At 32.8% G+C, this 25711-nt stretch overlaps 1 protein-coding gene across 1 annotated transcript; it reads left to right on the top strand.

The window, feature by feature from the left end:
* Positions 1 to 4: 4 nt before the first annotated feature.
* LOC111702047 (uncharacterized) lies at positions 5 to 25711 on the top strand. The gene is made up of 29 exons (XM_023473572.1): positions 5 to 148; positions 490 to 610; positions 788 to 906; positions 958 to 1083; positions 1538 to 1714; positions 8550 to 8727; positions 8777 to 8833; positions 8921 to 9012; positions 9336 to 9483; positions 11461 to 11550; positions 14234 to 14367; positions 14717 to 14834; positions 15252 to 15416; positions 15607 to 15789; positions 16138 to 16284; positions 16713 to 16759; positions 17802 to 17996; positions 18818 to 18918; positions 19670 to 19754; positions 20275 to 20430; positions 21117 to 21213; positions 21613 to 21707; positions 21772 to 21852; positions 23152 to 23306; positions 23361 to 23412; positions 23466 to 23553; positions 24225 to 24348; positions 24727 to 24801; positions 25522 to 25711. The coding sequence occupies exons 1-29, from the start codon at positions 143 to 145 to the stop codon at positions 25658 to 25660; spliced, it is 3351 nt and encodes a 1116-aa protein (XP_023329340.1). The 5' UTR covers positions 5 to 142; the 3' UTR covers positions 25661 to 25711.

Raw genomic sequence — 25711 nt, forward strand, 5'->3', positions numbered from 1 at the left:
AAATTGTTTATCCTTTTTCTTTAAGAACAAAAAGTTTGAATACTTTATTGAGTTGGGATATGGAACCCAAAGATACTCTGAAACTGCAGAAGCCTTTGAAGAACTGAACCCTGAACAACAACAACAAGTCTACCCAACTATCATGAATGTAATATAACTAATTAATTATTTATAACACTATTATTTGGTTGCAGTGCTGCAAAGTTTTTTGCCAGAACTTGGTAATTTTATGCAATGTTTGTGTGATTCAATAGTTATTTCTTAGTTTTCTATCAAAGCAGAAATTAAATGCTAAAGTTAATTTCATTTTTATTTTCTTTAAACCAATTGAAACTTTTTAACACTGTGCTATAATAAACAGCTAATTTTATATCAAGTAAATATAATAAAATTCACCATAAAGTGAGTATGAATGATAAAGTACACAAAAGTTTCATAAAAATATTTTTTTTTGCAAAAATCTTGTTATTTATACATACATTGTATCAGGTATCTTGTGAAGGAAACTGTACATTAAGACCAGGAGAAATGTTGGAGTTTAACATGATGCTGAGTTGTCCTAAAGGACTTAATAATTTTGACTTTTCAGCACGCTGTACAAATAATTCAGGTTAACTTGTATGTTTAACAAAACGGCAAATTATTAACCTATGTTGACAAATAATTTATCAGAGGCTTTGCCCATTTTTGCTTTATTCTTTGTTTAACATATTAACATGTTATGTTTGGTTCTTAATTTAAAAGAAAACTAGAGGTATTAACTCAAATTCACAACATTTTATTTCAGAAATTAGCCCTGTTAGTATTATTTACGAAGAGCAAGATTATTTTGGACACTTTCCTTCTCCGAGAAATTGGATTTATAAATACTTTATACAAACTTCTCGTGCAGTCCATAACTTTCAGGTACAGCTACTTAATCAGGTTTTTTTTCTATTTTTCCATCTATTTTTTCAGGAGAATAATCTTTTAAAAGTGTCATTTATGGTGATGGCTGGATTTAATGCAAGTGAGGGGAGTTATCAATGTGTATTTTCTACAGCAAAGGAAATGGAAACCCTAGATCTATTCGTGACAGGAGAGGTATAACAATAAACATTTTTAGGCATTTTCCAAATAAAAATGTTGCCCCTGAATCCTTCAAGAGATTTCTTCTCAAAAATCCAGTAGATTTTAATTTTAATTTTTAACTGGGCACAGTGCTTCCAAACTTTAATTTCAAGGGGCCCCAATATGTGGCATGTTCAATTCCCACCGGTACCCTTTAAACCTTTGTCTACGCTGCAAGAAAGATGAAAATATTCTTGTTTTTAATACTGGTTTAGATACAATAAGTAAAAAAGAAAGGGTACTTTTGTGAATCTAACACATCCCTCTATAAATGGAGGTTAACTTAAAATTGTGCTAAACCTAAAAATGAAACATTCATAAGTTTATCTCTTGCACAAGAGCAACTCTTCTTTGCAAACATTCAGGGGGGGAAATATGTGTCGCATTACTGGAGAATTGTTTTGATTAAAATATGTATTATTTTAAGTTCAAAAACATGTCTGGAGAGAGTATAAATATAACGTATAGCAGAGTCAACTATAATATGGACAGCATTACTCCGGCTGGGGGTGAGGTTGCCTACGATATTAATCTGAATATCCCCTATGGGAAGCAATTCAATCTTCTCAGCCTTAATCTATTCCAGGCAAACAATTTCAAAATGGTGAGTAATTTTTTGATTGGCAGCATATATATTTGAGTGTAATTAAAGAAATGTATCACAAAGCATATTCAATCAATTACTTAAAGGGAGTGTCTGACCACACATGGTAGTTGTGCTGAGAATGCAGTATTGTAGAGAAACTTTTTAGAATTCATATGAGACATATGAGACGTGTTTATGGTTAATATTTGTTTAGCAAGAGCACAAATTCAATCTTTAAAATCCCAAAAGAAAGTAGGGCTAGACACGTTCCAACTTTTTCAAGACGTTTCGTTAACGGTTAGTTCCAACTGTTTTTTTTTAATAAAATCTCAGGTAGCAAATAGTTATAGAGGGTAAGTACTAGGGTATCGACGAATTGATCATATATTATTTGAAAATTTGAGTAATTTTCGTGTATATAATTTTTTGCAAACTTTTGAACATCTTTTGAACATAAAGCACAATAAGTTTTGCACATTTTTGCTCAAAACCGAAAGTATTGAGCAAAACGTAAATTTTTACGCAAAACATGTTATTGCAAATCAACCAAAATTGTCAGTTTCAGCACAGAATCAAGGTTTATTAAAAAAAATTACATACAAATAAATGATGATTATGCTGCTCTCGATTGGTTACAAAATCTTCAAATTGAGGGATAAAAATGAATAAAACAGAAATTAGAAATTTGAAAATTGAAAATTGATGCATGTTTTTTTTTAGATGTCTGAATCCTTGTGTCGGTTAAAACCTTGATATTTCAAATGTTGAATACTTCTTGTCGAATGCATAGGATTGAAATATCAAAGGCTCACTTAGATGAGGAAAACTCTAAAACTTAATCATCAAAATTTTATACAGCATCGACCTTGAAGTGTCGCAACCTTTGGTTTTCTCACCAACTCACTAATACGTTTTTTGTAGGCCTCGACTTATACTTTCTAAAAATATTACACGTCTGTTTCTATCTTAAGCTTAAATTGAGTAATTGTCAAAATACTGCTTGTTTTTGTGTGAGCCCGTGCACATCTTGATTTGCAGTGTGTCATCATGCATCAGGTTAATAAAAGAGTTTTAGGCAAGTAACCATTTCATCTTTAATCATTACAATTATATTCCAAATAAATGTTAGATACTCTGGATAGCTCGCCAGATTCCTGGAGCTCCTTTGGACATTCTTAAACTGTATTGCAAAACTAGATTGTTTATATGCCTGAAGTGGCTCAATAAGCATATAGAGTCTCCTGAGAAATCGAAAAACACATAGCCCCTATTTCAAAACACGAATATTTAATTCTATAATGTATTTAAATGTAAAAATCTGTTTAAAATGATATTTAAGAAAATAACATCTTTATTTTCGTTATTTTAGTATTTGTTTTCATTAATGTTTATGGTGTGAAAAAAATTATTTTTATCTTTTGAAGAGGCTATTTTTATCTACAGATCATTGAAAATACCATATTTATTTTTGATCTCTGAAGATATCATATTAGTTTTTGATTTTTGGATAAACCAGATTTATTTCGATATGTGCAGAACCATTTTATTTTTGATTTTGCAGAAGCCATAGTAATTTTTGATCTTTGAACGACATTATTTTTTTGTGACCTTTAAAAGAACTTGAAGAAATCATATCGATTGTTTATCTTTGAAGAGACCATGCTAAATTTGTTATCTTTAGATAAACTGTACTTATTATAATAATCTTTGGATAAACTATATTTTTTTAACTTTGAAGAGAACATGTTAATTTTTGATTTTTAAGTAACCCTTAATTAATTATGATCTTCAGATGAACTATATTTATTTTTGATCTTTGAACAAAGCATGGTTATTTTTTATTTGATTATTTAATCAAATTATAGAGGACGTGAGTCAGAATATAATAAAAAGGCATAAATAACTTCCAGTATATATATTTCTTATAACTTATTACTAGATGGTTCAGATCTAGAGTAAATATCGATATCCAACGTGTAGATGTTTATCAGTACTATGCCCCGTATCTGTTCTATCTCATTCTGTTGAATCTTGTGAAACTTGTTTAACGTGGCCAGGCTTTGTCTTCCACAAAATAATATTTAAGACAATTCCCCCCCCCCCCAGCAGAGAGGCCGGAGGATGAAGTCAGAGGCTGAAGGCAGAGAATGAAGGCGGAGGCTAGCGATAAAAACTCTTTTAATGTTGAAGCATTTGGTGTAAAATCTTTGGTTTTAGGTTAAAAGTTACTCTTTTCCTCTTTGGCGGAGTAACGGCGGAGGATTCTGCAACAACTTTTTGAGGTCGTCCTCTACCTCTAGGGGGATCAGGAAAAACTGGAGGAGGTTGACATGGGGGTCTGCCCAGGCGTGGAGGTTCTACTGGAGCCTCATTATCTGCTGTGAAAGCTGGTTTGAGGCTTTGAACTGAAACCACTTCTACTCTCTTGCCAACTTGGAGCTGAAAGGTTTTAACGGAGCGGGCTAAAACCTTGTAAGGACCTTCCTAGAGGGGGGCTAGAGGAGCAACATGTCCATCCATGCGTATAAAACGATTGGGCAAGATGAGAGTTCTGCAGGAATAACTTCTGGAAGAGTGTCAGCTGCAGGAGTATTATGACGAGGCGGAACAGGTTGAAAACCAGACATCGAATTTTTAAGGTTTTCATAGAACAGTTTTGTTGGAGGATCTTGCACTTCTAGGAACTGGCCAGGCAGGGTTAACTCGGAACTATAAACAGCTTCAGAGGCGAATGTGGCGAAGTCTTCTCTGGGAGATGTATGTAAACCTAATAGAACCCATGGCAGGTGTTCAAACCAATTGGAGGAGGCAAGACGAGCACATAGGGAATTCTTTAACTGCCTGTGGAACCTTTCCACCATGCCGTTGAACTGAGGGTGGAAGGCTGTGGTGGTCTTGTGCTTGATCTTGAGTTGGGAGCAGATGGCGGACCATAGGGATGAAGTGAAATGGGCTCCTCTGTCACTTGTAATCACTGCAGGTACGCCAAACCTTGAGATCCATCCATGGAACATGTCGGAGGCACACTCCGCCACAGAAATCCCAGTTAGAGGTATAGCCTCAGGTCATCTTGTTGATCTGTCGATACATGTGAAGAGGTATGTAAAACCTTGAGATGAGGGTAAGGGACCAACAAGGTCTACATGCACATGTGCAAATCTTCTGAAGGGTACATGAATCTTTTCAGGGCAAATGTGAACATTGCAGAGGACTTTTCCTTGTTGGCACTGCATGCAGGACTTGCACCTGTCATGGACGTCGTTGGCTAAGCCCCTCCAGATAAACCTTATAGAAATAAGACGTCTGGATGCACGAACTCCAGGATGTGATATTCCATGTAAGGCGGAGAAAATGTTAAACCTTGAGAAGATGGAACCAAGGGGGGGAGAACCTTCGTCTTTGTGTCACAGAGCAGAGAACCATCCTGTACTGGAACAGTTACGAGGCGGAGGGTGGGGGAAACCTTTAGGCGGAGTATATCAGGGTAGGACAGCTGTTCTTTGGCTAATTCTGAAAAATTAATCACTGAAGAGGTTGAAAAGGTGATGGAGTTGTTGAATCAGACACCTCAGACACCTCAGACACCTCCAACACCGCTGACACCTCAGACACCTTAACTCCAGGGGAAGGGGGCAGCTGTGGAGTAGTGGGAGATTTTGGAGGAGGACGGGAGAGATAGTCAGCCACTACATTTGCAGCTCCAGGTGTATGGTGGAGATCACTGGTGAATTCTGAGATATAGGATAATTGGCATTGCTGAAGGGCGGACATTGGCGGAGAAATGTGTGAGAGAGCTGATTCCAGGGGAAGATGATCAGTCAATATATGCAATTTTCGTCCTTTTAACTCAAAGTGGAAATGGCAGAGAGCAAGAAACACTCCTAGGAGTTCTCTATTGAAGGAGGAGTACCTCTGTTGTGTGGCGGAGAGCTTGGCAGAAAAGAAAGCTAGGGAGTTCCAACCACCTGACTCTTTCTGCTGTAGAGCTGCACCCACATGTGTGTTGGAGGCATCAGTGAGCAGTGACACCTCGGCGGATGGAGAAGGATGTGTGAGAGACACAGTGGAAGAAAGGGCAGATTTGACTCTATCAAAGGTGTCTTGCAACTCCTGGGAGCAGTTAAGAACCCAAGGATTTCCAGCTAGGGCATCAGTGAGAGGGCGGAGAGTTCTTGCAATCCCAGGTAAAAAACGGCGGTAAAAGTTGATCATGCCTAGGAACCTCTGGAGACCACGTACATCCTGGGGATGTGGTTGGAGGAGTAGTGCATCTACATAACGACGCAGGGGAACGATGCCATCAACAGTAATCTTATGTCCCAGGTACTCAATCTTGTGTTGTACAAAACTACACTTATCCAGGTTCAACACTACTCCATTCTGAACCAGGAGCTCTAGGACAACCCGGAGTTGCTCGATGTGGAGTTTCCTGGTCCGACTGGCAATCAGGACGTCATCCAAGTAGAAGAAAACAACGGGTAATCCTTAAAAGATCCTGCGTTGAAATGTTTGAGCCGCATTTTTCAGTCCAAATGGCTATATAAAAACTCAAACAATCCAAATGGAGTCACAATGACAGTTTTACAAATATCTGCCTCACTCATGGGAACCTGATTGTAACCCTTCACTAGGACGAGTTTGGAGAAAAACTTGCAACCTCTTAAATTGTTTGTAAAATCACTAATGTTAGGGAGAGGATACCAGTCTGGTCTGGTAACATTGTTTAAATGGCGGTAATTGCCACAAATACGCCAGGATCCATTAGATTTTTGAACCATATGTAGAGGTGAGGCCCAATGACTATTGGAACGATGGATAATCCCCGCCGATTCTAACTTTTGGAACTCAGCTTTAGCTTGGGCTAACTTAACTTGATCCAAATGGCAGGGGCGAGCATATAACGGTTGCCCTTCTGTTTCAATCACATGCTCAACGTTGTGCTCAGGGAGTTTACCAGGTGTTCGTGGATTCCAGGCTGCAGGGAACTCATCCAGGAGAGAGGCAACAGGGGCGAGTTTACACACAGAGGAAACTGAGGAATTGGCGGAAGAAAACCTAGGCGGTGCAAGAGGTTCAAAGGAGAGATTTTGAAGAACTTGGCGGTTCTTGGTGTCAACTAGGAGGTCAAACTCTGCCAGGAAGTCTGCTCCCAGGATTGGTGGGTCCATGTCGGCAAGGAGGAACTGGAACTGGAAACGGCGGGAACCAAACTGTAGAGGAATCAATCTGGAACCCCAAGCTTTAGTTGGATGTCCATCAGCCATTAAGAGGTGGGAGCCTGTTGGTGCAGCTGAGGAACGATGGGGAAACACAGATCTTGAAGCTCCAGTGTCAACTAAATAATCACGGTTTGACAGGGCATCTTGAAGGTACACAAGATAACTGCCGACGGGAAGGCTGATTAAATTTTCCTCTTCCCGTAGGCTCTGGTGTTTCCCTGGAAACTGGAAGGAGGGCGACAATTGTTGGCAGCAGGACCAAAACGTTTGTGGAAATAACACTCAGAGTTTGACGGACCTGGGTACAGTGGTTTGGTGATGGGCTTCTGTGGTCCTGAGCTCTACCACATGATGGGGAAAATGATGTGGTTGACGCTGCGGCTAGGAGGTGATCAGTAGGTATAGCTTTCCTGGGGTCCCACAAGCTATTGGCGTATAACACCATTTCACTAGGGTTTTTGAATTCCCTGGAGACTAGATGGTCCCTCATCTTGACNCTTTAAACTGAGAACAAACTCCAAACAGTTAATCAAGTGTCTGTGACGTCAGAATAGGTATTTGTGTGTCCGTTGATAGGAAAACGACATTTTCTGTCTATAAGAGGGCATCCAGAGTACTTAACCTTGTACTCTTATATAACCTTGGTTTACACCTTTATTCAACCTTTTTCTTAGAATTTTTTCCGCAAAATTGCGCAAAACAAAATAACACAAAAGCGGAAAAGTGCAATTTTGCGCTAAATGAAGTTTGCAAATGATTGCGCAAATTTCGCAATATGTAGCGCAACGAAAGTAAAAATTTGCACTTTCTTTCGTAAAAATTGCGAAATAGTTTTATGGAAACCCTAGAAAGAATGAAACTTTGTTTTGTTAAAGGTATTTTACTTTTTTAAAGTTAACATTAGTTAACAATGTCAATGTTAATTGTGAACACCGAAGACGTCATTTTAAAACATCAAACATGTAAAAATGTGTTTTAAGCAATTTAAGCAGAAAAAAAAACGAAATTTACCATTAAAAAAATAAATTTTTTTTTTACAAATATGGCTTATCCAATTAACCAATTTTGCCGATTGTTAATGGACTCTTCCGTTTATTTTTGAAAACCTCCATGTCATTAACAGAACTTTGCCCAGCCCTAATAGAAAGTCTATTTTGGAGAGATGATTTTGAGAATTGGATTTCTAAACAATATTTAATTACGATTGCGAAAAGGTAAAACAACTTCTACAATGACTTTTAAGATGTTTATGAACAGACTGAGAAAAAAAATAACTGTAATGCCTCATTGTTCACAAACATTTTCGTAGATTTTCATGAATTTTTCAAAGAACTTGAAGATATCTGCGAACAATTCATAAAAAATAAGAAATTCGAAAAGAAATAAATAATAATAAAATTTATTTGTTGACTAATTCTATTGAGAAATATGTTCCTAAACATCTAATCATTAGCTTAATGTAAAATTGTTATTACATTTTTGTTGCCATCATTAAATGATTTTTAATTCTCAAAATCATCCCTCTGAAATTTGTACTGACAAGGATGACCATTAGAGCAAAGGAAAGGTGGATAGAATGTATTTAATCATCTACTATTGTTCAGTCACTCAACTTTAAGAAAATCTTTTTTTAGGCTAATTTGAGAGTTTGCAACATGAAAGTTCTCAACATTGGAAAGGATTTAGTTTGTCCTACAAGGATTGCTATTCAAAATGCGGCTATTAATGCAAACTTTGGATATAAACATTTACATTTTTTTAATGTTTGCTCCAAAAAAATGCAGCCGCTGCTTTCTAACAAAAATAACATAGGTAAGGTATAAAATGTTTTTTTTGATCCAATTAATCTTAACTTTTCTAGTTGTCCGAGCTGTTTATGAAAGCACTTCAAACATAGACAGTAGTGCATCTATGCAAGGTAAAAATTGTAAATGTATTAATTTATGTCTTTGCAAAAATTATCAGAAGTCGGATAATATTCAGTTATTTATCTTATCTTTTTTAGATGTAACCTTACAACTGCAGTTACGAGAGAATCATATTTTAGCACAAAATATTCCAATTCAAGATATGTTCAACACTAGCACTGCAGAGGATGTAAGCATTTTTTTAAATGGGCCATTTCCCGAAATATTGTAAAATTCACGAAACATTTTTAAATTACAAATGCTGTACAATGTTTGTCTGATCGAAGGAGCGCTATGGAAGCTCTTTTTCATTCTGATAAATTGAAAAATTTTTCATTACTGTATAGAAGAATTATTTTGTCTAAACTTAAATTTTGTTCCAAATAAATTTTTAAAAATGAGGTTGGCAGAAATTTAATGATTTTATATTAATTCTTTAAATGATTACAAAAACAACTGTTTAAATTTTAAATTTGCTTACAAAGATATTTTTAATTTACTAAATTGTATCAGAAAGCTGTTGCTGGGCACTGGGGTGGTTTTAAATGTGTTGGTAATCGCTGGATCTCTCTTAATTCTGGTAGATCAGCCTGTTTTCATTGGCCTAAACAGGCAGTACCAGACCCAGATTATCTATGCCAGCTATCTGGTGGATATTTAGGTAAAGAAAAAGTAATTTAATTTCTTAAAATCTAAAAATAAAACAACACCTTGGATCACTGTCAGAGACCCCCTTTCATCAGTGAAGCAATCTCATCGGAGACCCCAATCTTTTTTATTGGAGACCCCAAGCTTTTGACTTAAGACTCCAGATTTGTATTGGAGACGTGGGGGCCAGTTCCATTAAAAAACTGGGGGTCTCTGATGAGATAGCTAAGGGGGTCTGCAATGAAAATGGTTCTCCAATAGGATTCCAATGATGATGATTTCTGCCCAGACTCTATCCCTTGTTTGCCATTTGCAGCCATTAACATAAACCGCCTCTGTAGTAAAGTATATTCTGAAAATTAACAATTGTATCCTTCAGAAATGCCTGTTGTCCTTCTCCTTACACTAAACGTCTGTTCATATCTCACATCAATAAGATTCCTCTCTAATTTGATACAGAGATAAAAATATAAAGCCTTTAACTTTTATCAATTTCATTAATTGTAATTATAGCAGGATAGCTACCTTTCAGCTTCTCCCTTCATTAATTGTAATTATAGCAGAATACATAATATTATACTTGCTCCTAGTAATTTCTTATTGTTCGTTTTTTCTCAATTTTAATTTTTAATTTGCTATTTCATACCCCTCACTTTTTACTCTCCAAACAAAACAAAAAAGATTATATGTATAGGTTTGAAATGCATGTTCATAGCCCAATTTTGCAAGGCCAGCTCATTGAAAAAAATTGGACCAATAACTTTAAAAGTTTGGGTTGAAGAAATGTAAAAACTAATTTTTATTATATGATGAAATAACAGATTTTTATTTATCCAAACATTAATGATTTATTAACAAACAAATATATATACAAAGAGAATAGAATATATTCTATTCTCTATGTATATATATTAATACAAATTTTATTGTGCTGTTTAAATCATAACTTATTAGTAGGGTTAATCGTTTTTGAAAATGATCGTTAAACGATCGTTTTTTGTTTCGTTTTCAAAAACGATCGTTTCGTTTTCGGAAAAAAACGATCGTTTTTAAAAACAACTCACTCGTTTTGAACTTTTAGAAAACGAATAGCGATCGTTTTTGAAAACAATCGTTTTTATTAAAAAGATTTGCAACCGTTTTTTAAACGATTTTTTTTTTTAAAAATCGATAGTTTTTGAAAAAGCGATAGTTTTTGAAAAAAATTTTATTGACAATTATGTTAACTATCGTTAACGAAGGGTCGTCTTTAACAATCGNAACCGTTTTTTAAACGATTGTTTTTTTTAAAAAAACGATAGTTTTTGAAAAAGCGATAGTTTTTGAAAAAAAATGTTATTGACAATTATGTTAACTATCGTTAACGAAGGGTCGTCGTTAACAATCGTTAACGAAGGGTCGTCGTTAACGATCGTTAACGAAACGACGAATTTTATCAAAACGGTCGTTTTTGGAAAAAAATTACTTGCAACTTTATTGAATGTCGTTTTATACGAAGTTTAACAGTTGTGGGAGAGTTAAAACTCCTTGATATTTTCTTAAAAACTACTCAATGATAAGTACAGATGTCCTTCAGGTCGGTTTCCTCTCTTCGTTAACGATCGTTAACGATCGTTAACAAAGGGTTGTCGTTAACGATCGTTAACGAAGGGTCGTCGTTAACGATTGGTAACGAAGGTTGTCGTTATCGATCGTTAAGGAAGGGTCGTCATTAACGATCGTTAACGAAGGTCCGTCGTTAACAATCGTTAACGAAGGGTCGTCGTTAACGATCGTTAACGAAACGATCGTTTTAAAAACGACCATTTTTTAAAAACGAACTTTTAAAAAAAATTATCGTTTTTAAAAACGATCGTTTTGTTTTTTATTTTTCGTCGTCGTTTTCATAACGAAACGATCGTTTTTCTGAAAAATGAAAACGTTAACATCCCTACTTATTAGTCATTAAACACCATACTTATCATTTTTTACATTATTATTGAATCCTCAGGAGATGTTAGACCTGAAGAATGGTACAGCTTACATCAATTTTTTAGTTGGCATCGATCAAATTTTGCCAATAGAAACATAATCACATCAGGTAGATATATACACGTGCACTGTTTCTATCTTTATTATTAAAAGTTTCTAATTCATAATTACAGAGTAATGGTGTTTGTAGAGAGCATATTCTATATACGAGGTTTCTCATTAACTTGGACAATTTTAAACAGCTATATTTCTCATTTCAGTTTTGGGAGTTTCTATAAACTGTAAAAATGTTTTAGCAACTGAAATTCAGTTTATCTATAGACCAGTATTTCGATAAAACGTTTCACGTGCCTATTTACCATACTTTGTGTTAGCGAAACGGCTATAACAAATTACCATGATGATAGTCAAGGTCAAGAGCTATCTCAGAGTTTTGAAAATTTGTAGTTGCCTCTTTTTGTGTTAGAAAGTTGTTACTCTTCAAAGTCAACACGGCCAAAATTCTTCTCAGAGTTTTATCAATTTGAGCAGCAGAGCTGAATTATGCATTCAAGAAGATGGCGGTCATTTTGACACCTGTATTAGAAAAAAAATTAAATACAGTTAAAAGAAAAAAGAATTTTATAAAATAAATGTAACCAACACCATATTTTGTCTATTACTATAACCAATGTCAGAATTAATGGACCACCCTGTTTATAAATATTTTATATGAAAACAGAAGCATTGAACACAAAAATGGAATTTTGAATTGAATCAACATAATGTTTCACACTCCTCGCTTAAACCCAGTTCGCACTTAAAACTTAGTTTTAGACAATATTTATGATATACAATATACAAATTTATAAAACTAGGCTTTTAGGGCGCTTCGCGCCCATCTCTTTTTCAACTTTTAATTGTGGCTTTATCTGTGAACATCTTCTCTTTGTACAGTATATAAAAATTTTAAAAAGTTTATGGGTTTCAGAATATTTGTTTCCGCATTTTAAATTTAAAAAAAAACAAGTACTTTTAAAAACAAATTTTAAAATATTAATTATTCATAAACCTTCCCTGGGGTCACATTAGGTTACACACAAAATTTGGGCCTGATCGTTTCAGCCGTTTTGACGTTTTTTGGATACAAACAAACAAACACCCAAACAGACAGACAAGCCAAATTTATATATAGAAGCTCTTCGCTCATATCCGAGGTTGTAATAAATACCGTAGCAAATCCCATAGTTACACCTAGATAAATTACATTGTGCATTGTCTGTAAATTTAAATGGGCTCATCAATGACTAGGAAAACTTGTAATTATTTCTATTAAAATTAATCTTTATAACATAGAAATCTTAATAAACGTCAGTTGGAAAATACTTCGCTTTGATAACAGTGTGGGAGTAATTTTACTTCTTGGTTAGCGAACGAGAAGCGTCCTGAATCACTTTCTTGAAAAATAGAAATAGATTGGGAATTGCAACAGATAAAATTGTGTCCTGATTGACATTGATAGTATTGTTGAACGGAATAGTACTTATGCCTTGTGGATTAGCAAGAGGGATTGAGTATAGATCACACAAATCTGCCCCATTGGTAAAAGTAAATTCAACCTATATGAAATATAAAGTCTGACCTTGTCAACCTTGTTGCACAGGCTAGTCCTGTCCATAGAGCTAGGCACAGTACAAACTGGGACCGGAAAGGTTAACCCTTTCAAATGTACTACGGCTGCCTGTGAGATACAAATAAAATTGTGTCTGGATTGGCATTGATTATAAATTATTACTGAAAGGAATATATCTTATGTCTCGTGAATTAACAAGAGGGATCGAGTTGTACCTGGATTGATATGGTTTGAGCTTTATTGGATTAGGGCATTTACTACAGGGTTACTTACAAAGGATGAAACTTAGATTACTCTAGCTAAGGCCAAATATTTAGTTTAAACTTGGGATCTTCACATTTTAAAAGTTTTCGGTCGTCTTTACAGTCTCATCGTTTGTGGGTAATCCTGTATATATATTTGTATACTTATATGTATTTTTATATGTAAGCTTTATCTGGACAAATGGTTTAATCTAACGAGGTTATAGTGTATAGAGTGATGATGTACGCTAATCCTTTACTAATTGCACAGGCCATGTACTTGACATACAAAGGTCAATATGTATATTACAGTACTCGAAGGTGATTTCTGAAAATATTTAAATTGAGATTTGTTTTCCATGTAACTATTAAAATCCTTTTTCCTATGCAGGATTCCATTTGCACAGGAAGACGTACTATTACAGTCTTTTGCAGAGAAATATTTCATTGTTAATAAACTGTTCTGAGAAAACTGAGTAAAACTGAAAATGCAAAACCTCCCCATACACTTGTACTCTGAGAGTGTTCTGCATATTTATAGTTTATACTGTATCATTAGGCAATAATCTCATCCTTTATCAGGTAAAAGGCTAATACACACGGAATGGTAGCTAAGATCCAGCCCCCCCTGGTCGGACCGAATTATTGGCTGAATTTTTTTAAGGACACCCATGGGTACTTTGGGGGTAATTAAAGGCTAAAAAAATTGATTTCTTTCAAAAATCGAAATCTGTTTCGAAAATTTTATTTATAATTATAATAAAGTTCCTTCCGCATTTAAATAAAACTGTATTATTCTATATCTATTCATTGTTCTTAAGTATCATAGAGTATGCTAAAGGTATTATTAATAATTAATTAATAATTAAAATAATGATACAAACACTCAAGAAGATCCTTTCTAATAAAACATATTTAATAATTGTTTTTTTTTTCAGGCATAGCAACCCGAGATATGAATGGAGATCCTATATTTACATGGAAGAATACGGGGAAAAGATTTAAAATAGGTTTAAACGAAACATTTAACTCACTTCCCACAGATACATCAATTGACGATTTTGAAAATAATGTAAGACATTTTATTTTTCAAACAATTTGTCTGGATCTGACTTACATCTCTAATTACTTGAAAAAAATCTAATTTTGTATTCTTTATTTATTTGCAAACTGATAAACAACATAACTGGTCCAAATTTGTGATCTTCTAGCTCTTTTAGTTTTGATTTTACCCGCAATTAAAAGAGAAGAAAATTTATCCGCTAAAATTTTAGAAATTCAAAACATGCTTGCTCTTCTTGATAACTCTTCAAAATCATGAGTTACAAATGAAAACATATAAGAGTTAAATTTTACGTTAAATTTATTTTTGTTTGAAGTATAATAAAATGTCAATTATACTATTACAATTTGTGTTTCAGGCAACTGTTTTCATCTCTGTTTCCAACTTTTATTATGATTTCAAAGAAGCAGATGGTATGCGGTTTTATTTCAAAGTTGGACCTCCTGATTACAATTTTATATTATGCATGCAGGACGGTAATCTATTTTAAAATTAATTCAAATAATAATAAAATCCCACACTTTGCATTCACAAAGGAATTTAGTCTTTGTAAGAAACTTTGATATTCTAATATCCTTGCAACCAAACTTTAGATAAATCAAACTTTGAATTCTGTTACATCAAATAATTTAAGTTTGAAATATCAGTGTTTGGTATTTTCCCAAAGGCCTTTTCCCAAAGGCAACTTTAGTTATGAGTTTTCTAAGTTTTTCTAATATTTGTATTTATTTTGATATTAATCTTTTCAATTTTTCATGTCTTTCAAATTGTACCAATGCAATTGTTTAAATTGTGTACGAGTACGTTTAAAAAATGAATAATTTAACTTGAAAATAGTAAGAAGCACAAAAGTGTTGTGTTAAAGCAAACAATAAATTAAAATGTTTATTTAGTCCAGCAGCATGAAAACCTATTTTATGGATATTTTTTAAACCCACTTGTTAAGAGAGACAACTCAAAAGCAATTGGCTTATCACAAGGGAGTATTGGATTAATAACTTTTAAGATAAAGTTACGCCAATACACACAAACACCGCTGAAATTAACTACAACAATAGGTGATTAATTAGAATAAACCATCAATTTAATAAATCTCTTTGCTCATATATATATACTAGCTGAAGCTGAAAAATAAAAATTTGAAATATGAAATTAATATATTGTAATTTTCTTTTCTGAATACAAAGGCCAAAGAATAACTCAATTTGTCTTAAACAAATAAATAATTAAATATAAAAAATGTTTTAGACAAGGACAGTGGTGGTCCTAGAATCTGCAAAATAAAGATTTTTCATGTTGGAGAAAATATGCCATGTGTTCAGCAATCTACATTTGGAATCTATTCGAAACAAAACTCTACAAAATATACTTATTTAAAAAATGATTCTACCGAGGAAGCCACAATCTACTTTGAGAAACTGTCAAACTGGGGTATGCAGATATTGCATGGTTAACACCAAAAATAGCTTTATCATTATCCTTCACAAAAAAACTTTGTTTAGTCTCAAAATTTTTGCTTGTTTACAAAACAAACACACTGCAGAGTCAACATAACACTGTTTTGGAAAAGAAATTAAATCTTTATTATGTGAAAAAATGCCTATATATTTGAAACCATATGAAATGTTTTAATTATTTACTTGAAAAAGTGGCCAAAAATTAGAGAAGTTATTGATTCTTGTTATTTGTTATGTGTTATTTAATTTTGTGTAAGCTTAAAAACAACACATACTTGTATGGTAAGTCTGCTTTTTGATTAATGGAGTATTTATTGTCTAGGCACTTCATCTCAGGATGATATCAATGATATTAGAGATGTTGACACCATAGAGATAGGAATATTTTTGGACACTGACCTGTCCCAGCTAACCAGCTTCAATCTCTCAAATCAAATTGCACATCTAAATGGGCAAAGTATACCAAGAGGGAAGATTTGTTAATTTAATGGGCTACTAATAGATCTGGGCATGTTTAGATTTTAATTTTTTAAGCTATGAATAAATTGTTCTGTAATACAGTTTAACAGAATATTGCCTTGCCCTATATATTAATACAAAGCTTTTAGGGCGCTTCGCGCCCATCTTCTATTTCAACTTTTAACTGTGTGGCTTTATTTCTGAGCATCTCTCACACATTTTCGAAACTTTACAAGCAAAAAAACCTTTAAACACAATTTTTTTTTTTTTTATCATTCATAAACCTTCCCTGGGGTCACACAAGATCCCACAAAAAATTTGGGCCAGATCAGTTCAGCCGTTTTGACGTTTATTGGACATAAACAAACACCCAGACAAGCCAAATTTATATATATATTCTGCTTATGAATTGTTAAATTAGTAAATGATTTGACACAGTTCTGACCTGGAGGGATAGGATTAAAATTCAAGTTGGAACTAAAGAGGTAATTTTGCCTAATACAGATTTTCCAGCTTTTTTATGTGAATTCAAATTGGACATTGTTCACAATTTCATTTTATTTTGATTTTTCAGGAGTGATATAATCTATGAAGCGCTTATGAAACAAAAATTCAAAATTTTGTAAATGAATTAATGTTTCAATTTTATTTACCTAAAACTTTCGAGTCTGCTATCTGGACGTTCTATTTTACAATACAGCTTGACGTTTTGCTTAATACATGTACATTTTATTTGTTTGGTGCAAAATGTAAAAATATTGAGTAAATAGTTGTTAGTCCAGCATGGAAAATGACAATAAGTTCAAGATATATATTTGAAGGCATGAATGGCATAGACCCTTGTTATTTCAAACTATGAATTCTGTAATATCAAATATTCCAATTTTGAAAAGTCAAAGGTTTACACCATCAGGTTGCAAAGATAAAGGGTTGAGAAAATTTGAGTTTGTGGCAAAACCCAGTTTAATTAAAATTAAGAACTTAAACTTAAAAATAAGAAAAATAAATTTAAAAAGAAAAACATAAACCCCTTTTCTTGCTCAAGGGTTGAAGACCAAAGGGGGTTAAAAGTAACGTTAAACTCAATCTAAAGTGACCCTCCATGTAAAGATGACGAAGATGATGAATTAGATATCAAAGTATATAATTATAAAAAACTGATTATTTTTGATTGTGGTTTCTCTATAAAAAGAGGACTTGCGCTTTTCAATGCTGCAGAAAAACAAATAGAATTAATCAGAAATAAACACTTTTAACCCTAGAAATATGGCGATATCTTCCACATTATTATTCAGATAAAGATTTCAAGGTTAAATCGGGCATTGCCATGTTTGCATGAAAAGTCACATGAAATTACACTTAATTCCAATCCCTTTAATGTAAATAATTCCTTTCTCAATTTTACAATTGTACAATTTTAACTCCACCAAACCTTTACAAAGATTTCATGTTTCTGGACAGATTTAGAAATTTACTAAATTAAAATCTTTTTCTGTGAATATTTGTTAAAACATATATTTTGTTCAGGAATGGAACACAAACTTCTCCTTCAACATTTCAGTTCTACCTTCAGATAACACGGATGTTATTGTTAAAGGAACCTGCAAAAGAATTTCCATAAGGTTCAGTCCTTTCAGATCTATAAATATTTGGCCTTCAATTGAAAACCTAGGATTTGATGATGGTATCTTTGTAACTTGGTGTGGATTCTACACCTTTAAGGTAAAATTTTATATATCTACATAATAAAGAGCTTTGGTCTTATGTTGAGGAAAGTTTTGGGTTCCCTGGGCCGGGGGCAATATAGGCAAATATAATTTAAATTTTTTTCATAGAATTTTCTTCATAATCGATTTTTTTTATTTCCATGGGCAATGCCGGGCTCTTCATATTGTATATATATATTTGATGTTCAAACTACCTCATATTTAAAGTGTAACAATGCCTTGACCTTTGGTTTTACCTCATTAACTAACTAATACACAGTTTTAGGTGTAAACATAACTTAATAACTTATCCAGGGTTTCCAATTCAGGTGGATTTTACTTGCACGCAATTGTGTAACCTGTAATTTCCAAGCTATTCCGCATAATTCCGCGCAATACGAGAACGGAATTCTGTTTGGAAACCCTACAAAATACTTCTCTTTCTGTGCGTTAGAGAGTTCACTGCACACCTTAGTTTCCACTTTGTCACTTATGCCTAAGGAAGGTTAGGGACCAAAAGACATAAAATATCAGAAAGCAAAATTTAAATTGTTAATAGAAAAGGGACTTGAAGCACCCTGAAGCCTAGTTTGGCTAAACTGCTTTACATATATTAGAATATATTTAATACATGAACAATTGTGAAAACTTAGTATTTTTAGATATATTGATCAAATTTGATCCTTTCAAGCTTTAATCAAATATTATGCTAAGAAGAATAAAATTACAAGAGACCTGAATTAAAGTAGAATACTTGAAAAATGATTTTCAGAGAGGAGGATGTGGAAACTAAAATAGATATTTTTTTTATAAAATTTAGGGACATATTCATTTTAGACTGGAGAAAACTTTCCTTGTTACAATGCATCAACGTCTGGTCCATACAAAACTTGTGTTGATACTCCCAGTAAATCATGTTTTAAAACTGACGATGCAGGGTAAAATTTATATGATTTAGAAAACGGTTTTAGAATTTACATTGAATTGAGTCCTTATCCTTGCAACCCAATGTTGTAGACCTTGGACGTTTAAAACTATAAGTTTTGTTAGATCAAGTGAGTTTGAAATATCAAAGGTTTGCACCATCATGTTGCAAGCTCTCGGGGAATAGAGAATTTGAGATTGTGGAATAGAAAGAAACCCATTTTCTTTCATAGTTTTTACTTGTCTTTTAGTTTTCAGTTAATAGGTTTTAATGTTATTTAAATTAAATTTTTACTCTCTTACTTGAAATAAAAGAACAAAGAAAACCTTGAAGAGTAAGGGGCAGCATTGTTTTCAAATTCTTAATAAAAATAGTTTTTGAAATGTTAAATTTGTGCCAAGTTATACTTTTCAGCTAAAAAATAACGATTAAACTAATTAAATTGAAAATAATCATTTCAATATTGATCGAGCTAAAAAAAACAGTTATGATTCAATATAACCCAGAACTTTGGAAAATGGAAAAAATGTATATAATGTTGTTTTCTAAACTACAAATGGAATGCTGAAGATATTTTGTTTTTAATTAAATAATTATATAAAGCTCTTTAAACTGTTCCCGCATATTTCATTGGTATTTTTTTATTTTACAATTACTCAGATTTAGGTATAAAAGTACATTGAAAAGTTGTCAAGATGACATTACATAAATTCTTTCGATATCTCCAAAGTTTTTGGGTTAAACTGTATCATATTTTAACCAAGCACCAAAGAGTTTTGGAGAACTACCTACATGAGGGAAATGAAGCTTCAGTACTATAAATATATTAATAACCCAATTGATGATCAGGTTAGTTCTTACTTCTTAGCCTGGGGTCATCTGATACCCCCCTGGGAAATAAAATCTACTGTCCCGTTTTTTTCTTAAGCAATCTGTCCTGTTTGACCCCCCTTTTTTTGCCTTCTAGCATTTTTTTACTTATTTGTTCTTTGCAAATTATTTTTTTATTGCTAAAGGAAGGTAAAAAGTCAGGATGGTTTAAAATAAAATTTTAAATTATTTATAACTTATTTGCTTTGAAAGCTATGGATCTATAAAATACATTTTTGGAGATGTCTTTGAAAATTGGAAGCGAAAGTATGTTCATTATTTAAAAACAAAATTTGACTTTTTTGAATTTTTCCAACCTTTTTTGACATTATTCTAGAACGCCCCAATCACTTGACCAATTAAAAGTAGAAAATACATGGCCACGCTTTACTTTTCCTATAAAGTCTTTTTTACAACTGGTTAAAATTCAGGTCCCGTTGGAAATATAATGATATACTCTCTTTGATGTTATTTAAAAGTGTATTGGAATTTTATCCAGGTTGAACTTGAAGTTTCTATTCGTGTTCCCGACCGTGTACCCAATGGTACAGTTATCCCATTCAAAATGTCTCTTTGCAAATTGGATTATCTTGTTTATGATCAACCACCTCCATCCTGCATTAGTTCACATAAAGATGTCATGTTTAATTTGACGGTAAGCAAAATATTAAAGTTGCTGTAAGTCTAATTCTAACTGACCTTCCATGCAGATAGGGCAATATCCGATTCATAATGGGACCCTTAAAGTTTTGACTGATCATGGATGAATTTTCTGAAATCCAAAAAATATTTATTTTCAACTTTTGTTTTTCTACAGAAAAGACATGTGCATTTATACTGCATGAATCATTTATGAATTAACAGCTAGTTTTACACATTTCATCCTGGAAAAACATTAATATCTTCAAATTGATAAGATAAAAGTTTCAAGGGTACCATTGTAAATTGTGTTACCATCTTTGCACCTGTAGGGTTACATGAGATTAAGCTTTTAGTCCCTTTATGCAGAAAAAATATCTCTATTTGAAAGCACTCAGATTTGACTTCACTTAACCCACGAGACCTTAATTGGCTTTATTCTAAAAAGATGAGAGCCTCCAAATTTTAATTGAAAAAAATACCAAGAAAGAAAAACTTGAGAACACATTTTCTTGCAAATAATAAAATTAAAACAAATTTGAAAAAAGATTACTAATGCCTATAAAAGATGTTACAACAGTTTAAAGCCAATAATGGCTGTATAGTTTCTCCCATAACATTCCTCACACCACTGCTCAATAATTTGTGGTTGTAGTAGTCAACAGTATATGTTTTCATGATAAAATACCCTTCATGTTTTAGGTTGTAGATTTTGACCACTCTGTTCATGATTTTTCATCAAAAATATCAAAATATGATAGAAATGTGTATGCATCCCTTGATCAACCTTCTCTTAACTGTAAGCATCCACAAGATACAGGGTATCCCAAAAAATATTAAGTGACAACTTTTATATCGTCTTCGATCCATGCAGAATTTTTTCATAAACACAATTATTGCAGTATTTAGTACATCTAATATCAAAAGCGCCTAGTCTTGAATTTTTTAAAATGTGGACTACCATTTTTGTATTGTCAAAATTGACTGAGATATTGTAAAATTTGACAAAGTTCAATTTATTTAATAAATTAGAATTGTCTTAATATCTAATATCTTTGTCAATTTTTAAGACACAAAAAAGGTAGAACATTTTATGAAAGGCTCCTAAGACGACTTTCAAGTTGTCTCTCAATTCCCATGCTTATTGGAACACCCTGTAGAAAACTTTGCTTTTACATGTTTATTCTTCTTGTATCAGGCACCCAACTATCACCAATACAACTTATGATTAAAGAACGATCATGGATAAACTTTACTTTGTCCTTGCCTTTAGATTCAACTTTATTATTCAATGTAAGTACTTTTACTTTTGAATTTGGCAGCATTTGGCCTTCATTTAAAAACTTTGTATTTTTAGCTATCAGTCATGTCAGAAACTAGTTTAAACAGGACTTTAATTCATCTGAATGATATTCAATTTGCTAATAACAATAATGAGGTATATTTAATTCTTCTTTATTTATATTTGATTCATAAATATACAGATACCATGCAGTATACATTAACCCTATCCCTGCTGCCCCCCCCCTGTAGTTTTTTTTACATAACTCAAAAGTTTGGTCTGAGGCTGTTAAAATTTTCTGACTTTTCAGAAATACCCATAGCTATCCCATTAAGTCTAAAACCGGGCTTTTATACTGACTACTTGAGTCCTCTGGCACACTGCCTGAATGACTAGTTTTTTCAGTAACAAACTAAACCTTTGTTTTGACCAACTTTCAGATGTCAGATTTTGATAATTTTAATGTTTTTGGAAAGCCTATGACATAGGGAAATTGACTACACAAGTTTTGCAAAGAAATTATTGCTATTAGCATACAACCATTTTGCAAAAAAAATGGCTTTTCAAAAATGTATAAGTTATCAATTTTTTTACATAATTTTTTGCAACCATTTTTACTTTATAACTGGATGTTGCAAAAACATGTTTGCAAACTTTTTTGAAGATTCTAAAAGTTCAGCATAAGAGCTACCTAATGATGTATTATTTGTCAAATTTGGACATTAAACATGGGATTTAAAGGGGTCAAATTGACCCAACCCCAGCATATCCTGGTTTTCAAGCACCCTTGCAGGGATAGGGTTAAAATGGAAGTCACTGGCCAGACAGTAGACATGGGAGTTGAGCTGCGAGTGCAGTGTTCAAATTCATTTGAGACCATATAAAATGCTTTTCTGCTGTATGAGAGCGCAGATTCAATCTTTAAATTTCTCACAGACTGTCCATTTTGGAGGTTTGCTTTAAAGAATTAATCTTTTTCAAATTATTTAATAATGACAAGGAAATATGTATTAAACATTAAACTAATGGCATTATAGACACATATTTTTTAATAGAAATTATCGATGATAGCCAAGAGTCACTCAGTTTAATTTTACATCATTATGTACTCTATAAATTTATTGGAGGATTTATATAAATGTCTTCTTTTCATTGAAATGCTCAGGAAGTCAATGACAGAGGAAAAAATTGCATTCACTGAGAATATTGAAAATGAGTTATTATAAATATCGAGAGTATATTGTTTCTCAACCTTATCCTATTGGTGTACTGTAGAATTGTTGTTGCATTTTTCAGTGTCGTTGTTAAATAATTTATAAAAAGTCAATTTTTTAAAAAGCAAGCCTCCAAAATGACAGTCCTGGAAAATTTTAAATACAAAACTGCACTTTTGGCTCCAGCCGGTCACTCCCTTTAAGAAAGAGTATAGGAGATTTGTGAAAATATTTAATTAAGGCTCTGTTCCTTAATGCTTTGGGTGTGAATGACTTTATCGATATCAGGAGTAACTACAACACAACATTTTACAAGTCGGAAAAACTTTCAACTTTTGCACAAAAAGATAGACTGTTCATTGATTTTGGATATATGACAAACACTGCAGCTCAAAGGTATGTCATAGGATTATCATTATTTTTATTTACTTTAAGAATTATGTTTTTAAGAAATTGGTTTGGATACCAAAGTCATTTTGGAGAAGTCAACTTTCAACTTCAGGTCCAATTTAGTTCAGAAAAAGATATTTAATTCTTTAACATCAAATCTTTCAGATTGAACTAACTGATCATCCTCTTATTTTGAATGGAATTACCACAAATATCGATATAGTCGCTTATTTGGGAGAGTTTGTTTTAAAATGTAAGTTGAAAAAGTCATTTTTTTCAGCAGAGGAAATGAAAAAAAAAACTTTTTGGTTCCTCTTTAATTTTTTATTTCTTTATCTAACTGTCTTTTCGTTATTCGAAAACGATTATCAAAACTGTGGTGTAAATAATTGTGCTCTAAGAGTGATAAGTGCAGGAATTGAGACAACCGCCTGGCATAAGTCGCTTGACTTTCATTATAAAAAAAATGTGATAACAAATCTAAATTGTCTATATATTTGCTAATTGACAATTGAATATCGGAGAAATCAGCTAAAGCCCCTAAAAAATTTATGTTATACATGAGTTAGAGCTAGAAAACTAGACAACAACTTTGAAAAGTTGTTTCTTCAAACAGATTTTTGGGCCGTTATTGTGCTTAACTTTCTTTGATATTTAATAATGTTTTTAATGGGTTTCGAATCTGAAATTTGCATAAACTTTTTAATAAAATTCATGCATACATTTTATTTTTTAAATATTTTCTGGGGAGGCCAATTTGCAACCGTCTGGACGATTAAAAAAAGTTTTTGGTTGCAATATTTTGTTAGTGATATAATGTACTGACCTCCAATGGGGGGTTGGCTGATCTCTAAAAAAATTCATAAATCAATCACCCTTATTATGCATAAGTTTACAACAATTTCAATTTGATTTGCATTTTAGGTTCTGTTCCTGTATCTACAATAAGAAATAGCAGTGTACAAGAACGCAAAACTACAGAGCGACCCTTTCTTGAAGTTGACATGAAAATAGTCAACTACTCAAATATTGATACATACCCTCACAAGTGCATTCAACAAAGATTTTTTCTTATCCATTTGTCATTTTTATTATTTCGTATTCAACATACATCATTTGATGTACCTTAAATAACTATATAAGTTTCAAAGTTTATATGAGCCAAACATCTTTTAAAGGCCAGATTTGATGAAAGTCCATTTAAATAAGTAAAACTCTTTCCTTATACCTCTCTCAAGTAGAGATGGGCGAATTTCGCTTTTTTTCATTTTGTTGGTTCATCGTTTTTGCATGAATGACCCATTTCCTTAGTTTGTATGAACAATTTAAAAATTTTCTTTCATTCAAAAATTATTGTAACTTCAGTATTTTAGTCATTGCTTCTAGCTTGGAGTTAAATGGAATAATCATTGCTGCTATGCTATAGTGCCATATTGCCTGTGTCAACATTAATATACCATAGCAATTCATCTAGAGGCGAGGGATACCCTGTCACAGTAAGGTAAACTTGTTCCATATAAGAGGTACTTTTTTAACCTTTACTTATTTTCTTCATCATTTCCCAAATAAGAAATTTAAAAATGGCTGAGCACCACTCTGTTGAAGTTCCAGTGTGTTGTGTATATACATAGAGAATGGGATAGTATTTGTTTACTTATTTCATTTCTGAACTCTTAAATAACGTTTTTCTTTTGATCTGAAAATTTCCAGACCCCAAGAACTCCTTTTTGTTTGCAAATGCTTCATTATGTATTAAATAGAAAGGAAAACATATGGATATTTTTTTTCTATGGTTTTGGACTGACCTAGTTAAAATGCTGGCATTATTGAAATTCAAGTGTTTTTTTAAATACTAGGATTCCATGGCACTTCGGTGTTAACCATTTAATGGTTGCTCTATTTATATTAATGCTAAATTATCAACAAAAACTAACAAAAAGTCGCGGGGTAAATTTATTAACCTGGATTTTGTAGGGAATTTTTTTCATTTCTGACCATATGGTCCCCATAAAAAATTTGGCCCTGGTATTTCAGCCATTTTCACGTTTATTGGTTACAAACAAATAGACATGGATTGTGTATGTTTATATATAGAGAAGAGTTACATGTGTTGTCTACCTTAGACAATTGTTCATCCTGTCCTTTATTAATCCTTGTCTTTAGCTAACTGTTTATATCATTTCTTCGAAAAGTACTTAGCACAAAAAACTGTTCCTTTTAGGTTTATTGTTGATCGATACTCAAGAATTGATTTATCAAGCATCAAATCTAATTATACCAGATTGACCATTGATCAATTAGAGTCAGGATATGGTTCTCTTAAGCTAGAGGTGATCGATGAAATCAGAAAGGAACCGTAAGTGTAAGTTCAATTGTGACCCTTCATGCAAAGATGACAATGCCTGATTGGC

This window comes from Eurytemora carolleeae, unplaced genomic scaffold (genome assembly GCF_000591075.1).
Source record: "Eurytemora carolleeae unplaced genomic scaffold, Eaff_2.0 scaffold446, whole genome shotgun sequence".
In the NCBI taxonomy this organism is placed as follows: domain Eukaryota; kingdom Metazoa; phylum Arthropoda; class Copepoda; order Calanoida; family Temoridae; genus Eurytemora; species Eurytemora carolleeae.

What these genes read in the sequence shown, in the direction of transcription:
- LOC111702047 (XM_023473572.1), top strand. An exon ending in ATCTATTCGTGACAGGAGAG is followed by an intron (nt 1,084 to 1,537) that starts GTATAACAATAA and finishes TATTATTTTAAG; the next exon opens with TTCAAAAACATGTCTGGAGA. An exon ending in CAGTAGTGCATCTATGCAAG is followed by an intron (nt 8,834 to 8,920) that starts GTAAAAATTGTA and finishes TATCTTTTTTAG; the next exon opens with ATGTAACCTTACAACTGCAG.